Source organism: Cebidichthys violaceus, unplaced genomic scaffold (genome assembly GCF_023349555.1).
Source record: "Cebidichthys violaceus isolate CVI_PGR_0920_01 unplaced genomic scaffold, fCebVio1.0.p SCAF_43, whole genome shotgun sequence".
Taxonomy (NCBI): Eukaryota; Metazoa; Chordata; class Actinopteri; order Perciformes; family Stichaeidae; genus Cebidichthys; species Cebidichthys violaceus.
This window is the reverse complement of record NW_027176628.1, coordinates 686,542-702,198: the sequence shown is the minus strand read 5'-3', so window position 1 is coordinate 702,198 and position 15,657 is coordinate 686,542. Positions and strand designations below refer to the sequence as shown.

The 15,657-nt window shown below is 40.7% G+C and overlaps 1 protein-coding gene across 1 annotated transcript; it reads right to left on the bottom strand.

Moving 5' to 3' along the window:
- Nucleotides 1-3,048: 3,048 nt before the first annotated feature.
- LOC137886400 (uncharacterized) lies at nucleotides 3,049-10,470 on the bottom strand. The gene is made up of 14 exons (XM_068728859.1): nucleotides 10,322-10,470; nucleotides 9,076-9,281; nucleotides 8,810-8,947; nucleotides 8,129-8,267; nucleotides 7,455-8,037; nucleotides 7,000-7,141; nucleotides 6,752-6,895; nucleotides 6,586-6,639; nucleotides 6,377-6,435; nucleotides 5,607-5,791; nucleotides 5,102-5,502; nucleotides 4,717-4,816; nucleotides 3,695-3,896; nucleotides 3,049-3,591 (listed from the first exon to the last, which is right to left on the bottom strand). The coding sequence occupies exons 1-14, from the start codon at nucleotides 10,442-10,444 to the stop codon at nucleotides 3,455-3,457; spliced, it is 2,613 nt and encodes an 870-aa protein (XP_068584960.1). The 5' UTR covers nucleotides 10,445-10,470; the 3' UTR covers nucleotides 3,049-3,454.
- Between the last annotated feature and the right edge of the window lie 5,187 nt (nucleotides 10,471-15,657).

Sequence of the window (15,657 nt, the reverse complement as noted above, 5' to 3'; positions counted from 1 at the left end):
CAACACAGGGTCATGCCACCTGCAGAAGTTCTCTGATGACTGCAGTGGTCGGTGTATAAGGGACGGACGGGAGGAGTACAGGGCAGTAGTGGAGGACTTTGTGGAGTGGGCCGGTAGAAATCACCTGCTTCTGAACGTGGCCAAGACCAGAGAGATGGTGGTCGACTTCAGGAGGAGGACGACGGCTCCGCAGCCGCTGAGAGTTCTGGGAGAGGACGTGGACATGGTGGAGGAGGACAAGTTCCTGGGTGTCTCCATCGACAGCAGACTGAACTGGAAGACCAACATCAACGCTGTGTACAAGAAGGGGACGAGTCGACTCTTTTTCTTGAGGAAACTTCGATCCTTTAACGTGTGCAGCAAGATGTTGGAGATGTTCTAGACATCCATCTATCTATCTGTCTTCACTGTAGTTAAATGTTCATCCCTCGCATGTAAATTAACAGTTAATGCCGTCAATTAACAATTAACAATAACAGCAGACTCCCGTAATTTAACAGCACGATACATTATTTTTCGTGAAGAGGTGGATACACGCTTCTCTATACAAGTTCAGTGAATCACAATCCATCTACATCGTACTGTCTATTGTAGGTCAATGTGTCTGTAATGAGGGTAGAATATTTGTATTATTCAAACTGTTCATTGCCGACAAGTCCTTTTTGAGTTGACAAGACGTGACCGACTGCTCCTGAACGTGACTCTGGACATCACAGCTTCAGTTCATCCTTCTGAGCACCATGTGGAGATCAACCGAGGAGCCGTGGTAACTTACGCTTATCATCTGAAATTCAAAGCTTCCAGTATTGTTTTGTCTTCATGATTATTGAACTGTTAACATCTCAGATAATGTTTCACGTGGTCTGTTTCATTATATCAGGTTTCTAATATTGGCGGAGCTAACGTTAGCTCTTTAACATTAGCTAGTTCGAGTTCAAGTAGCCTTAGAAAGGTTAGCGAGCTAACAGCATAGCAAGTTAAGTTAACATGAATAAAGTTAATCACCAATTACAGTGTTACGATGTAACGTTAGTAACCTAACTTGTGTTTACTTGTGCTATTAAAGAACCGACTGTAGGACCGCAAACAGGACGATTATCAAAAGGGAGAGAGGACCAGCCGACGAACGATGAACAGCTAAGTTAACGCTAACGGTAACGTTACCTGTGTGTGTTATCCCAGGAGCAACATTAACACCAGATCAAACTCATTTTAGTGTTGCACAGACACAGCTTCTTTAAAACCAGATACACCCGTAGGTCCCCCATTTGGACGCAGAGTACATCAAAACTTAGAGAGTTTTGTGTTAAAAGTAACTGGCAGAGAACCCACGAAGAACGAATATAGTGATGTTATAGTTCTGCAGAAACCTCAGCGTCCTGGGAACAACATGAACTAGGTCACTTCTACATGAGACAAACACATCTCCCATCAGCCAAGCAAACAAATAACAAAATATCATAAATCATACTCGATATGACTGGGACAGACCGGAGAAAAAGGCTGCTACACTCCGTTAGCAACGTGCTACCTACGAACATGCAGCATGAAAAAGCACGAGCGCCTGACGGAGATTACGGACATAGTTTCCATTTCTCTCCCCGGTAAACCATCGCAGAGATATTCAGCTTCGAACACAAAAAGTCACACAGCTTTCATCGAATATTGTACTTACTTTTGGTCGAATCTCAGCGAAAAAATGGAATATCTCCGTACTTCCACTTCATGTTTGTCCAGCTGCTGCTGCTCCGTGTGAATCCGTTCGATTCGTGTCTCTCCGACACTCCTCGGATTCTTGGGAGGGTTGGAAGCTCAGCAAATCAGATTTCAGAGCTGGACCTTTTTGAGCTTTATTGGCTAATAGTGCTGTCAATCATCTAGCTTTCAATTCCAGGCAATTCTATTGGCTCCTACGGTTCGAAGGATGTCTCAATGGTGAAAATCGGAGAAGGGGGGGCTGAGATACAGCCCTGAACAGAGAGTCGAAGCAGGATTTGACCTTAAACTAAATAACTAAAAAGGGCATAGAAAGAGCTTAAAACACTCAAAAAAGGTCCAATCTTCGGTCTATTGATTCAATGAACATCATGAGTGATACATAGAAGTGATATAGAGTGTTTTTGAATTTTAAAAATACTTTTTTATTCAAATCTTGGAGTATTTGATCAGTTTTCTAATTTGAAATGCTCTATATTTCATAAATGTTTCACTGTATCTATGTATAGCTGTGTATATAGAGCCTATATCAGTTGTTCTAAGAGCCCAGCATATTAAAAGTCTTGGATACCCATACTTTCCAAAAAACAATACCCTAAAAGTGCTGTTTTTCAAGATCGAGCTTTTGAGTTTTCCAAGTTCTGCTGTGTTCCATCCTTATCTTATGTGAACCAGTAACATGTATTCTGATAGTTCCATGATTTTTCTCATCTCAAAAATATATAATTTTTTTTTTTTTTTTTTTTTTTTTTTTTTTATACAATTAATTAGGTATTTCTTATCTTTATTCGAGCTGAGGCCTGCAAATAGGCCTCGTTTTTAAATTAAAGTGTGTTTATCCTGGATGTCATAGAACTTTCCAGAAGTTCAGAACATTGTGTTTCATTTTTTTCTATCCCTCCCTCTCCATCCATCCATCCATCCATCCATCCATCTATCTATCGATCTATCATATTTTATCTTTTGGGGCTAGTGAAATACCCAAATCTATAACACAAAAAATATCTTTTGTGATTCTTGAAATGAGTCGCTTCACAGAACATGAATCAGTATTTTGATCAGCGTTTCATTGTTGAAGTCAAAACATTTTCTGGTTCCAGATTCTCAAATTATTCCACTTTTCTCTGTTTTTAAACAAAGTGAAGTGAACATCTTTTGAGTTTTGACTGCTGATCAGACAAAACATTAGAAGGTTGATGACGTTAATCAGTGAGCTACATGTTTGCAGCTGCAGACTTAATGCACCACTTTTGATAGATTTCTGTAGTAAGAAATAGGAGAAGTGTGTTTGTATATAAGAGAGAAAAATGAATTAAATCAAAAACATATGCATGAGATTATATATTTTTATTGATCCATTAAATGTTTCATGAATGACAAGGTCCAGCCTAAAGGGCTTTTGACATGTGATGATAACATTTGACACAATGATTATGATTAGGGCGGCACATATTAATTAAATCATGTCATACATAATAATAGAAGCATTTGTGAAGCTACATGATTGGATTAGTGAACTGAAACGTTCTGGTTTCCTGTTTGCACGGGCACAGAGTTTTCCTCTCTGAAGTATTTCCACTTATGAAGCCGTAGACATGTATAAAGGATTTAATATGAAGCTCATTCATTTAAATGGGCACAGAAGATACACGAGCACTCGATATCTGACAGCAAAACTAATCAAAAGCTTTACGTAGTCAAATGTAATGAACTCAGAACTGGTGTTCTGCACGCTGTCCTAACGGTCATCTGTGGACAAAGGTTGGTATTTGACCTTTGACATCCTGGCCTTGTACATGACCACTGCACTGATCACGCCAACAGCTGCGAGAAGACATCCGGCGATGAACACCAGGTTCAGATTCAGGTGGAGCGCTGCAGAAACAACAAGCACCATGTTTTCATTTGATCTGGTCCAAAGTGGGGCTCAAACAGGTGAAGTGTGCTGGTAACAAATGAACGTTCTCTGTTTTCATACCTGAGCTTTCGCTGCTCTCCGCTGCTCTCTTTAAGCGCAGGGGACCCTGGGAAACGAAGTGCCTGTCACTCTCCACGGCAGCCTCTCTCTTTCTGCGGTGGTGGTGAGAAGTGGCCGACGTTGTGGAGCTGACGCATCCCTGCGAGGCCCTGGTGTTGGGTCTCCCTGCTTCACACATCAGGACCGTGCAGCTGATGTACACCTGAATGAAACAGAACACGCTGTCATCACACCAGCAGACGGACCCACAGCAGAGCTGTGCTCAGATCCGGTTAAAACCTCCGCTCCACTTTGCATCTCCAGACAGTCGGTGACGTCCACCTCGTCCTCAAGTCCATCCGTGTCCAGTGGTACCAGTTTACTTCTTAAAACGTCGTCAGCGCTGAGTTTATTAGAGATGCAGTTCTTCTGTCACGATCGTTAGACATCAGATTCACAATGTGAAGCCACAGGTTGTAACAACCAATGAAGTTCATAATAACCACATTCAAAAATGAATTTAACAGTAAATACAAAGTTGTTCTATGAAAGGTGAGATGGAAACAGATTGAGTTTCACAAAACATGTAAAAGATTACGTGTTTTTGTTGACAAATTGCTTTTCTTGAAATAAAACTAATCAACTAATCTTTCATTGAAAAAAGTCTATTTTATTTTGTATTCTACAAAGTCTGACATTATTACGTTGAAGTTCGTTTTGTGTTTTTGATGAATTATTGATGTGATAAGTGTCTCAGGTGTTCTCAGAGATTTGCTTCTCCTTTCTGATTGGTTGTTACGACCTGTGGCTTCAGTATAGACATGTGTTGCTTCACATTGTGTGTTATACCTGATGAAGATCCATGACGGAAACATTGTGCCTCTAATAAAGTTCACATGACTGCACCTGTCCACCAAGTGTGCATTAGTTACCACTTAGTACAACTAGTGAGATCAATGAAAGGACATCATGAAGTGGACCTATTGGTTGAAGCATTTAGAGATTTCCCAGAGACATCAACAGTCCTCTGCTCCGTTCTTTACCTGATCATACATGCCGATGAACTTGAAGGCCTTCATGCTGAACCTGAATTGTGTCGGGTGGGAGGGGGAATGGATCTGAACGGTCGGGTCCACATCACACCTAGTCAGAGCAAAACACAACCAAAAGATGAGACAAGTTGCCTTTGTTACTCTATGCCTTACAGTGGATGCTGCTATAGGGGCAGAGGTACTGTTCTATTGGTATTCACACAATAATACAAGTACTATAGGTTATACAAAAGATGAAGTCAGTGAAGCATTGACTTCTACATGCTGACAGGGTGACATTACACAGAAGAGCCTCTAAAGCAACAATCAAAGAACTAATCTTTACAAGTACTCTGTTACGCCCTCTATTGCCACTAGGGGGTGTGCTCATGCCTACCCGTTCTCAATGATGGAGTAGGTCCTCTGGGAGTTCTGGTTGTCATATGGTGAAGCTCTGCAGGACTCCACAAACAGCACGGTGTTGTTGACGGTGGAGGTGGCCTCTATCTGCATGTAGATCCTGCTCTTTATTTCATACACCACCGGGTATGAAGTTGGATCAACCATTTCTTGGTATTGGTCGTTAGTATAGAACTCAAACTGGTAGGTGAACCTGCCGAAGCCCTTGTCCCACACTGAGACGACGGGCCTGTGTGCTGTGAAGGCCAGTGTCACGTTTCCACGTTTGGGGTACTGGCAGTAGAACTGCACCTCCAGCAGGTGTTTCCTGGTGATCACGTCGGATATGTCGTCAAACGTGGTGATTTCATTCTTGAACCTGAGGTAATCCCCGTCTTCCTGCAGAGTGAAAAAAGGTGATGTATTCAGTCCTGATACCGCTAGATAAAGACAACACCAACGACTGAGAGAGAAGAGCAGCCGGTAACAGAAGCCTGCGTTACCTCGAGCTCAGTGCCACAACCGCTGAGGGGGATGTCGGCGAAGACGTAAGTGCTGTTGGAGCGCAGCCTGCAGGCGGTGTTGGCGCCGTCGTTGAGCCGCAAATGATCCTCATGGATTCCATGCATTGAAGATTTCTCCACCTCTACTCTCATTGTGGACTCACTGCAGATCACGTGTGAATTAACTGGAGGAAGAGAGTGTTCAAAAATACACATTATATACCAATGGTGTACTTATTTACAGGGGGCAGTAATGACAACAAGACATCCAGCAAACAAAGACTGTGAGCTGGGAAACATTGATGGGAACAGTTCAGGATGTAAAATACTTTTCATGAGGACGGAAAGGCACCCAAGGCCACGATACACACAATGTGTTTAATGAACGTAAAGACGGCTTTTGTTTGTATACTAGGAAACTCCACAGGACATCTTTAGGTTGTGTTTCCATCAAAAAGAAAGTGAAGTTTCTTCACAGTCCTGCTGGTTTGGGTTCACTGTGTTTGAACAGTGAACCGTGGTATTGTTGTGTAGAGCAAGAACTTTTTGCATCCAATGACGGCTCTGAACTTTGTCTGGTAGGAAGGTTTACCAATCACAGCACTTCATAGAGGTGCATGTCTCGCAGCTTTTTAAACTCTAATGTACGTCAGCCATGCAGCCAATATTTGGCACTTTAACTTAGCATTTAGCGTGTGATGTATTTGTGAAAATACACACCATTACAGCTGTACTTAAACAACTAAATGTTGACATTAAAGTATACTCACTTTGCTCCTTCCGAACTTCTACCAGAACACACCTCATCTCGGACTGATAGACTCCAGACCTGAGAAGCATCAGTGAACACTGATTTAATGCCTGTTACTCTTCAGGCCCATATGTCATGTTCAAAATATTACTGCTGGTTTTGTCTCCTAATCTTTGAATCTCTTGTTGCTTCAGAGAAAAACACCAAACACAGAGAAATGTCACTCACTGTGGAGATGGGGTGGCGTGGTGATTGTGACTGTGATGTTGTGTGGTGGCAGACCTGCAAAAAAATGTGTTACAAAGTCAAATCATGGCTTCACACACACACACACACACACACACACACACACACACACACGTACAAATGGTCTCATAAGGAACCCAAAGCTTACCCGGTCACCGCTTCAACAGCAAAGCAGATCGGGAAAAAATCCCCCACGTTGTCTTGGATAGGCGTCCACCTGATGACGAACTCTCCATTTGTGTCCCTTTGCTTGGTGATGTTCAGTGGGCCGCTGATGATGATGTCATGTATTCTGTGTGATAACAAAGCAAAGAAACCAGAGATTGATTCACTCTTTCCTCTCTGATGTTATCTCACGCGCCTCAAGACAACACCGTCACGTCGGCTCTCACTCACGTTGAGAGTGACGCTTGTGCTTTGACTCTGATCTCCACTTCTTTGTTGACCTCTGTTTGGAGGCGGGCTCCGTTTAAAGGTGTTGGGGACCAAAACCCTGGTATGTAGAGTCCCTCCTGACACGAGGGAGCAGGTGGGTCCACTGGAGTTAAAACATACAAGATTCATTTAAGTTCCAAAGTGCAATAAGTAACTTTTACTGTAACCTGTATAGTGTGGGAAACAAAATCCACAGGCAATGGTTTAGTGAATAAATAAAGTGTTACAAATCTAAAGCTAGTTTCTGGTCAAACTGTTCTCAGAGACTCCTGACTTTAAGATTTCCAAAATAATGACTTCTGCTACGTGTGACATCTCATGAAAGTGTTACCAGAGCTGCAACATGAATACATTTTTATTTTTTTTTTGTGGATTGGCTCAATGAAAATGCTGTCACACAATAAAAAAGAACTCACCAAGAAAGGAAAACTGCAAAGGTAGTTGACTGAGTGGTGGTGTGGTGGCATGAAAGGCTGCTAGTACTGCTGCAGCGGTTGTTGGTGCTACGGTCGTCCTTGCTGCTGTGGTCGTCCTTGCTGCTGTGGACGTCCTTGCTGCTGTGGACGTCCTTGCTGCTGTGGTCGTCCTTGCTGCTGTGGACGTCCTTGCTGCTGTGGTCGTCCTTGCTGCTGTGGTCGTCCTTGCTGCTGTGGACGTCCTTGCTGCTGTGGACGTCCTTGCTGCTGTGGTCGTCCTTGCTGCTGTGGACGTCCTTGCTGCTGTGGACGTCCTTGCTGCTGTGGACGTCCTTGCTGCTGTGGACGTCCTTGCTGCTGTGGTCGTCCTTGCTGCTGTGGACGTCGTTGCTGCTGCAGCAGTTGTTGCGGGTCCTCCGGGGGCTTGTCTCTTATGCCTCTTAACCAGTGGGGCCTTGTAGGATCGGGATCCATCAGTGTAGCCCAGAGTGATGGGTCTTTGCGGGAAGTCCTCCACCACCATCTCAAATCCATAAACTTTGGTGTCAGCAGTGGATCGTCGGTAGTGTAATGTGCAAGAGTCCTAACGATGTGAACATTTTGAAGTTAAGTGAGGCAAAGCATCATCAGTGAAGTATTGAACAACGTATTAGGAAATTGACTTTTCAACTAACCTGATCTAAGGTGAAGCCTGAAGGTTGTTCACACGAGCCACACTCTACATTTGGGATATTTCCATATCTGCATCGAACTCTGTCTCTATCAGCATCAAAGGACATCAGCTTGTATGTCCGTGGGCAGTTCTGTGGAACTCTTGAGTGGACACATGAACATGAGTCAGTAACAGTCTTCTAGGCCAACAATCAGCTGGATCGCTACACAAATACAAGAAGTAAAACCAAACCAGTGACATGCTGGCTGAGGTGTAGTACAGTTCATAACATTTTACATACAGAATCACACATTATGATATTTGTAATTTTACTGTAATTCATAATTAAAATAGAAGAATACAATTTGATTATTTATTTTGGCTGGAATGTCATACATATGTTAAAGTAAGTGAACCCTCTTATAATTGGCAGAAATCATTGAATTAAAGTCATTTTTTGCGATTACACTATTATCCAAATGATTGTGATGACATATGGTTGTGTTGGTAGACAGACTGTAGGACACAGATTGCAGACCATGTTTGGCTTTCAGCCCCTAAAGGTCAGTATGTGAGGACTGCCACGGTGTCTCTTTGTTTTTGTACCACTGGGAGGCGGTGAAGAAGGACATTTTCCACAGTTTCTCTAACAGACGGATTGTAGCTTAGCCTAGCTGTTTCATGCTAACTGCAGAGGACTTACCTGAGGAAAGGTAGAATGGCAACGTCTGGGGATCTGTTTGGTTTTCCAGTGTCAGATCTTGATCCCAAATCCAGTGAAGTCCGTAATCTCCATTGAGCTACCCAGTTACGCGTTGGGATCCAACAGCAGCTAGCAGCCCTGGTATGTGCATCAATCAAAAGACACTCTTGAAATACTGCACCGAACACTGGCTGCTCTTTATGACGAGCACAACAAATACGATACTCAGCATTGATAGGATTCAAAGGAAGAAGAATAAAACTCACTTTAATTGAAAAGGTTTGTCACTCGGGATGTTTCTTGTGGTGACTGTTTCAGTTTCACACCATTGGCTGTTGAATTGTGGTGCATTGGTGCTGTTGTCAATCGCACCCCTCACACTGCTGGAGATAAAGCCACATTGGCCTTGGAAACAACTCCAGGAGTGGCGGTACTGACACCCATCAAAGGTCGCCCTGTTGCGAATTTCCACCTGTGGAAAAAGATCCTCGAGTTAAAGACGGTTGCTCTACTGAAGCTAAAGACATTCTAATGAATTAAACACACCAGTTATTTTACTCTATAGTGACATCCATCTAAAGAAGGGTGTTCATCTGTAATAATCCTTTCAACAAATCAACAAATGTAGTTAAAGTTCATATCTTAGGTTTTTATTTAAAGTCATAAAGAACAATATTATTAAATATGTCCTTGGATCTTGAGATGAGTAAAGAAAACGTGAATGGAAACCATAATGACAACAATAATGATGGTATGTTCACGTTGAGATTAAGAACATCATTGTTCTCATCAAGCTTTTATGATTTTTTCTTCTTCTCTTGGTGAAATAATTATTTTTTAAAGGTTAAAGTTCATCCCTTTCAGCCACGGGGGAATTCCACATTATTCTTTTTTTACCTGAACAAGTTATAGATCATATATTAATCATAAACAGGACTCTGTTTTTACAATGTTAAATAATTTAGCGTGTTCACCTGAACCTAGTTTTCCTTGATTATGAGAAACTGTGTTTTTTGGAGTGAAAAGGCAAAACACAAGAACATATGCAACCCATATTAATTTACATCCATCACACATTAAATTCATACTCTGAATTTAAATAAACTGTGGATGCGAAGTTGCTATAAATTTAATATAGTTAATATGTTGATAAAGTTTTTTCCGGCCCCCTTGAGGAGCTGTAAAACATTAGAGGGAATTTAACTGTTAAGAAAGGAAGATAGTCCTGACAAAATAATAATAATAAGTAATAATAATACATTTTATGTAAATATTTTAGATGTACTCAACATGCTTTACAAGATCAAGATATACAAAAATGTATATAGTTAATATCAAAACCTTTTTATATTCTCTAAACAGAGTATTCAAACCCATTTAAAATAACAACAGCATTTATAATAAAGAGATTAAATAAGCGCTCCCAGAATATGACAAATCCCAGGGGAAACATATTCACACATCATCTGTAATGCACGTTGCTCATCATATATATAAAGTTGCATCTCTCACCTGAAATGATCCATCAGGGTTTCTTCCTTTGGCGGTGAAGGTCACGGATCCCCCAAAGTGATGAGATGCAGACACCAGTGGGACCAGGAGCAGCTGAAGCAGGAGCACTGATGTGGAAGCCATGATGCCCTCAACTCACTGTGTCTGGAGGTTCTCTGCCACTCACATCCACCTGCAGCATCATTATATATACGCTCTAGTAGGCTGACCGGATGATGGCAGTCCTTTCAAGTTTCATGGAATGTATGCGATGTGAATAGACTGCAAAACTGGTTTCACAACGTGTTTTACTGTCAACGCCTGCAACGGTGCCAAGTTGCATGAAAATGGTACAACAATACAATAATTATCTCCCGTAACAACCCAAACAACCAGATGTTCTACTTCTCACCACAGACGAATGATGTTGTGCAATCAAAGCGTTTGTCTTCTGTCTTTCTCTCAGCAGCATTTAAGCTTTTAGTGCCAAAGAGACAATTAACCCCAAAAATCAAAAACACACATTTGTCCTCTTACCTGTGTGCTATTTATCAATCTAGATTGTTTTGGTGTGAGTTGCCCAGGGTTGTAGAAATTGTCCGTGGAGATGTCTACCTTCTCTCCATTATAAAGGAACAACATGACACTCTGCTCACAACAAGAACTGTGGAATATCTCGAGTAACCGGGTCATGATTTCTGCACAGAGACTTTGCTGTTGAGTTTTCCAAATGTAAGCTGTGTGTCCTCTATTCCCATGATATTGGAAAGAAGGCCGACATCTCTGCAGCCGATATCTCCAACTCTGTGTAACTCACATCAAAACCATCTACACCACAGACTGCTTATAAGAAGTGGACGTAGTCATTGTTACGTCTCTCATTGGTTTATGGACTGTGGTCTTGAATCTCAGATTTCGCCATTTTGTAAGTGACCATATCTGGACTGAGGAGGAGTGACGTAGAGACGCCGTATACGTCTCTGGTAGAGACCTGTCAATCAGCGTGTAGCCCCGCCCCTAAAGCATCCCCTGCTTCATGGTCTGTTTGACTCTAAATGGAGCATAATGTACTAAATGAACATCATGCTGTATTGAAGAAGACTGTAAACTAGAGATTGAGACCATAAACTCATGTTTACAATGTTTACTGAGGGAATAAATCAAGAGAGAAGTAGAGTCATTTTAGACTAGACCTCTATACAACCAGAGGAGTCGCCCCCTGGTGGACACTAGAGAGACTGCAGCTTCAAGACACTTTAGAACTAGAGGTTGCCGCACACACACACCACTGAGTCCGATGGGCTTAATCGGTGATCAAGTGTCGTTTTGGTGCATTGAAAACTGTGAGAAAGCGAAACATGTGATTGTCTGGATATAAGTAGAGTGAGACCAGAAATGGTACAAAGACTGCTCTCACATTCTGGATAACAACATTCTAAAAATAACAAAATGAAAAGATCAAAGGATTCTTACACGATTTTCTCTGAAGCATATCTCGTCAATCATTTTAGTGTGTAGTTTTGAACTGTCATGTCTTTTGACCCTCTCTGCGTCTTTCACACCAGGATGCAACACGTGATTATGGATGAGGTCATCTGCTAGCAGTCACCTGAGGTCATCATGAATAAATAAATAAATATGTGTGTTTTTTGTTTCATCTTTAATCCTTAATGTTTCTGTGTACATGTAATATGACAGGCTGAACACACATGTGCCGTCCTCTTTGTTTACCAGAGTAAAGGTCTCAAACAAAGTTCATTTTCTTTCTTGTGTCTGAAAAATACAATTTTATTGTCAGAATGTATGGAAGACATGTGGTTTGTGAAATTTGGGTCCTTTATTTACTTAGAGTGAAAGAATGATTCATGTTCATGCTCACTTCTCTGGAGTCAAGAGACTCAGGACGTGTTGCTAATGTCGTGTCAACATTGGGCAACGACGTCTTATTTTATTCACTCATCATTTTTTTTAATAAATAATGTAATTAGTTTAACTGTAAAAAACATTTCTGAGTATAATAAGGTAGCTGTGTTTAGCGTACGAAACAATTGTTATTCAGCAACTCTCTCAAGGTAGAAATAATCTACAAATATGTGGTAGTATGAATGACGCAGTGAATTAAAGATGTACTGTTGGAGATGTGCCTTTGGCAGAAGTTAAAAATAATAACTCAGGTGGTTTAGTTTCCTGTAACAGTGTGTTGTTGACCGCTAACCTCGCCTATGTTCTTTAAACAAACAATGAAGTGATGCAAGATCGCATTTCACGCTTCTTTTCACCTGCAGATTTATTGAGCTTTGAAGGATGTGGGAAGTTCCCTCACTTAGTTTCATTTATATATATGAGTCACTTAAGTTTGATTATTTATATTCATATGACCAATTCATTTTACATCGATGAGCTCAGAATGTCTCAGAAAAGACAGGGAGAACAATAAGAAAAAGGTTATTCTTCACACATTTGACTAGTAAACTATTTTTTAACACATTCATATTCACAACACAAATAATTGTAAATAATTTTATACTAAAGTGACACTAAAAAACACCTGTGAGTCCCCTACTGTCTTTCTTTCTTTTTTATATCTTTAATCAATTTGACATTTACACTAAATGTGTGTTTCAAACCTCGGAGGTAAAAGAATGTAAATATGGCGTGTTCACCTTCACCTGATAATAAACAGGTTCAAGGAGCAAGTCATTGCACTAATGCACAAACAGCCGAGAACAATCATTCAATGAGATCCTTCATCAGCAAGTTTTTATATTGTGTCACTAAAATATTTCTTAACATTACTAAAAGTAATATTTCAAGGTGTTTAAAAAGAAGTATTTTTCTTTTCTTTTGGATTGTATGAAGAGAACACAACACAATTCTAAACATGCATTTACAGCTTCATAAAGTTTTAATGTTTGTGCCACCAATAGTTTCAATCAATGCATCCAAACAATGAAGAAAAACTACATTGGCATTTAGCAACATACTTAACAACTCCCCGGATAGGCAAATCCCGGCTACCGCCCCTTGTGTACTTTCTATGTGTAAGTTGCGTACGTTGTGTGCTACTGGCACATCAAATGTCATGATGGTAAGCAATGCATTCAGTATGTTTAGCACTGAAAGGATGGAGAATCAGTGCCAGCTGTTGCAAAGTGCAGCAGAGAGAAGTTGTCGAGGTGTGAAAAGAAAAAAGGAAAAAGAATGTGGTACTATGTGAAATAAAGTGATTTAGTTCCTTTTGAAAATGTTGCATTCGTTGTTTTATGTACACAGTTAAAGTAATTTAAAAAAAATACAGGTTATTCTGTACTACAAATGTAAGAGTAACTCTCTCCAAACAGAGTATGAACGTCTACTGCATCACATAAAAGCAGCAAGCATCATGTGGAGAGGGTTGTGGCTTAAACCTTCTCTTGGCACTCAGCCTGTACTGAAGTCAAGCAACAATAACAAATAAAAAAATAGGAATGTAAGAACAATCAAACAGCGCAGCTTCAATGATTCCATTGGTTCTCATTCACAGTAACGTAAGATCAGAACCAACCGAGTTAAAAAGTAGTTTATCCCCATGGCAATAACCCAACTTAACACCACGCTGTTGTAGAGTGTCCTGCAACACAATAACCCAACTTAAGATGTTGTAGAGCGTCCTGCAACACAATAACCCAACTTAAGATGTTGTAGAGCGTCCTGCAACACAAAAACCCAACTTAAGATGTTGTAGAGCGTCCTGCAACACAATAACCCAACTTAAGATGTTGTAGAGTGTCCTGCAACACAATAACCCAACTTAAGATGTTGTAGAGTGTCCTGCAACACAATAACCCAACTTCAGATGTTGTAGAGTGTCCTGCAACACAATAACCCAACTTAAGATGTTGTAGAGCGTCCTGCAACACAATAACCCAACTTCAGATGTTGTAGAGCGTCCTGCAACACAATAACCCAACTTAGCTTTAGGCAACAAAACTAATTGGTTAAGGTATGAAAAAAGATCTTCAAAAAGAGGTTTGCGTTAAATAATAATGTGACAACAGAATGTAACAACTGTAACAACACAACTTACATAAATTAAACAACTGCCCTTAGGGGACGTTCTTATGTAACATTACATAAGTGTAAAGTCAACTCTTGCATTTGTTTCCACACAGGACACGAACAGCTGGATGAAAGTCTTGTGTTGGTCCGACCCATCCAGCACACCTCTTGTCTCCCCTTAATGGACTTTCTTGTTTGATATAGTCGTCATTAGACCATATCATTTTCAATAACGGTCTCAAGAGATATACTCTGTCACTTGCACAGACAAAATGCTAAAATGTCCACATTCAACGTATCCGTGGGTTTTCAGAAACATAAAACACCAACTGTTTTTCATGGCGACTCGGCTGCCGTTGAAGACTCAAAACTCAATCTTAACAGAACTCTTTTAATTGAATTGTAATCATAGTTTGACTTCTGATTAGGACTTTGAAAAATGATGATATGTATTATGGTTCTCATGGACAGGACTGCTGCTCGGTAGAATCCAGCATGTGGTGTTGGGTTAGTCATCAACTCAGTCTGTGGAATGTATTCTGGTTACGGGAAACATTCACTCAGCCCTTCCTTCTTTGCACCATGAGATTAACAGGAAGCAGATCATCTTCATCTTTAGTCTCAACAGCAATGTGCTGACATAAACAGTCAAAGTAAACATTAAAGAAACATGTATTTTACTCATCAAGGAGTATGAGCAGTGCCCTCTGATCAAAGATTAAAGAATAGTGATACATATAGAGAAAGGTTTCCCTCATTTATTTAACACAACTATTACATTTACATTAAATCCTACAAATGACTTCTGGATGATGAGTATTGTGATTTTCCAAAAGTGATCTGTCGGGCGATCCTGTTTCCGGAAGTAAAAGTAATTTAATTTAAACATTCAGACATTGGAGTATTTCTGCAGCTTGAATCAGCATGAAACTCTCCAGATTTACCAACAGTAAAAAAAGAAAAGATTCAAGAGGCATTGTCCTTCTCAGTCTTTAGTCGATATATACTTACTCATGACACGGAAGCAGGGACAACCTCTGGGTCTGAAAAGTGGAGTCAATACCGAAGTGTCTTGAGGGCTCTTGGTCTGTGGAGAAAGTTTAGCGTACAGAGTGAATAAGAATGCACTTATCAAGAACAAATATAATGATGTTATACTTCAGATTAAACAGCACTGCCTGGGCTACAAGAATATGTAAGCCGTTTTTACATGCTCCAAACAGAACTCAAAAGCTAACGAAAGATATTACCAAATATCAAAATCCGTATAGCGCCACCTAGGCAACCCACTCGCCACATTTCTGGCTCTACCGCTGTGG

Excerpts from the sequence above, each read along its gene's own strand:
- LOC137886400 (XM_068728859.1), bottom strand. The coding sequence starts at position 10,444 with ATGGCTTCCACATCAGTGCTCCTGCTTCAGCTGCTCCTGGTCCCACTG. Across the intron at positions 8,948-9,075 it reads GACAAACCTTTTCAATTAAA|GGCTGCTAGCTGCTGTTGGA; the intron begins GTGAGTTTTATT and ends TGCACATACCAG. Across the intron at positions 8,038-8,128 it reads CAGGCTTCACCTTAGATCAG|GACTCTTGCACATTACACTA; the intron begins GTTAGTTGAAAA and ends TCACATCGTTAG.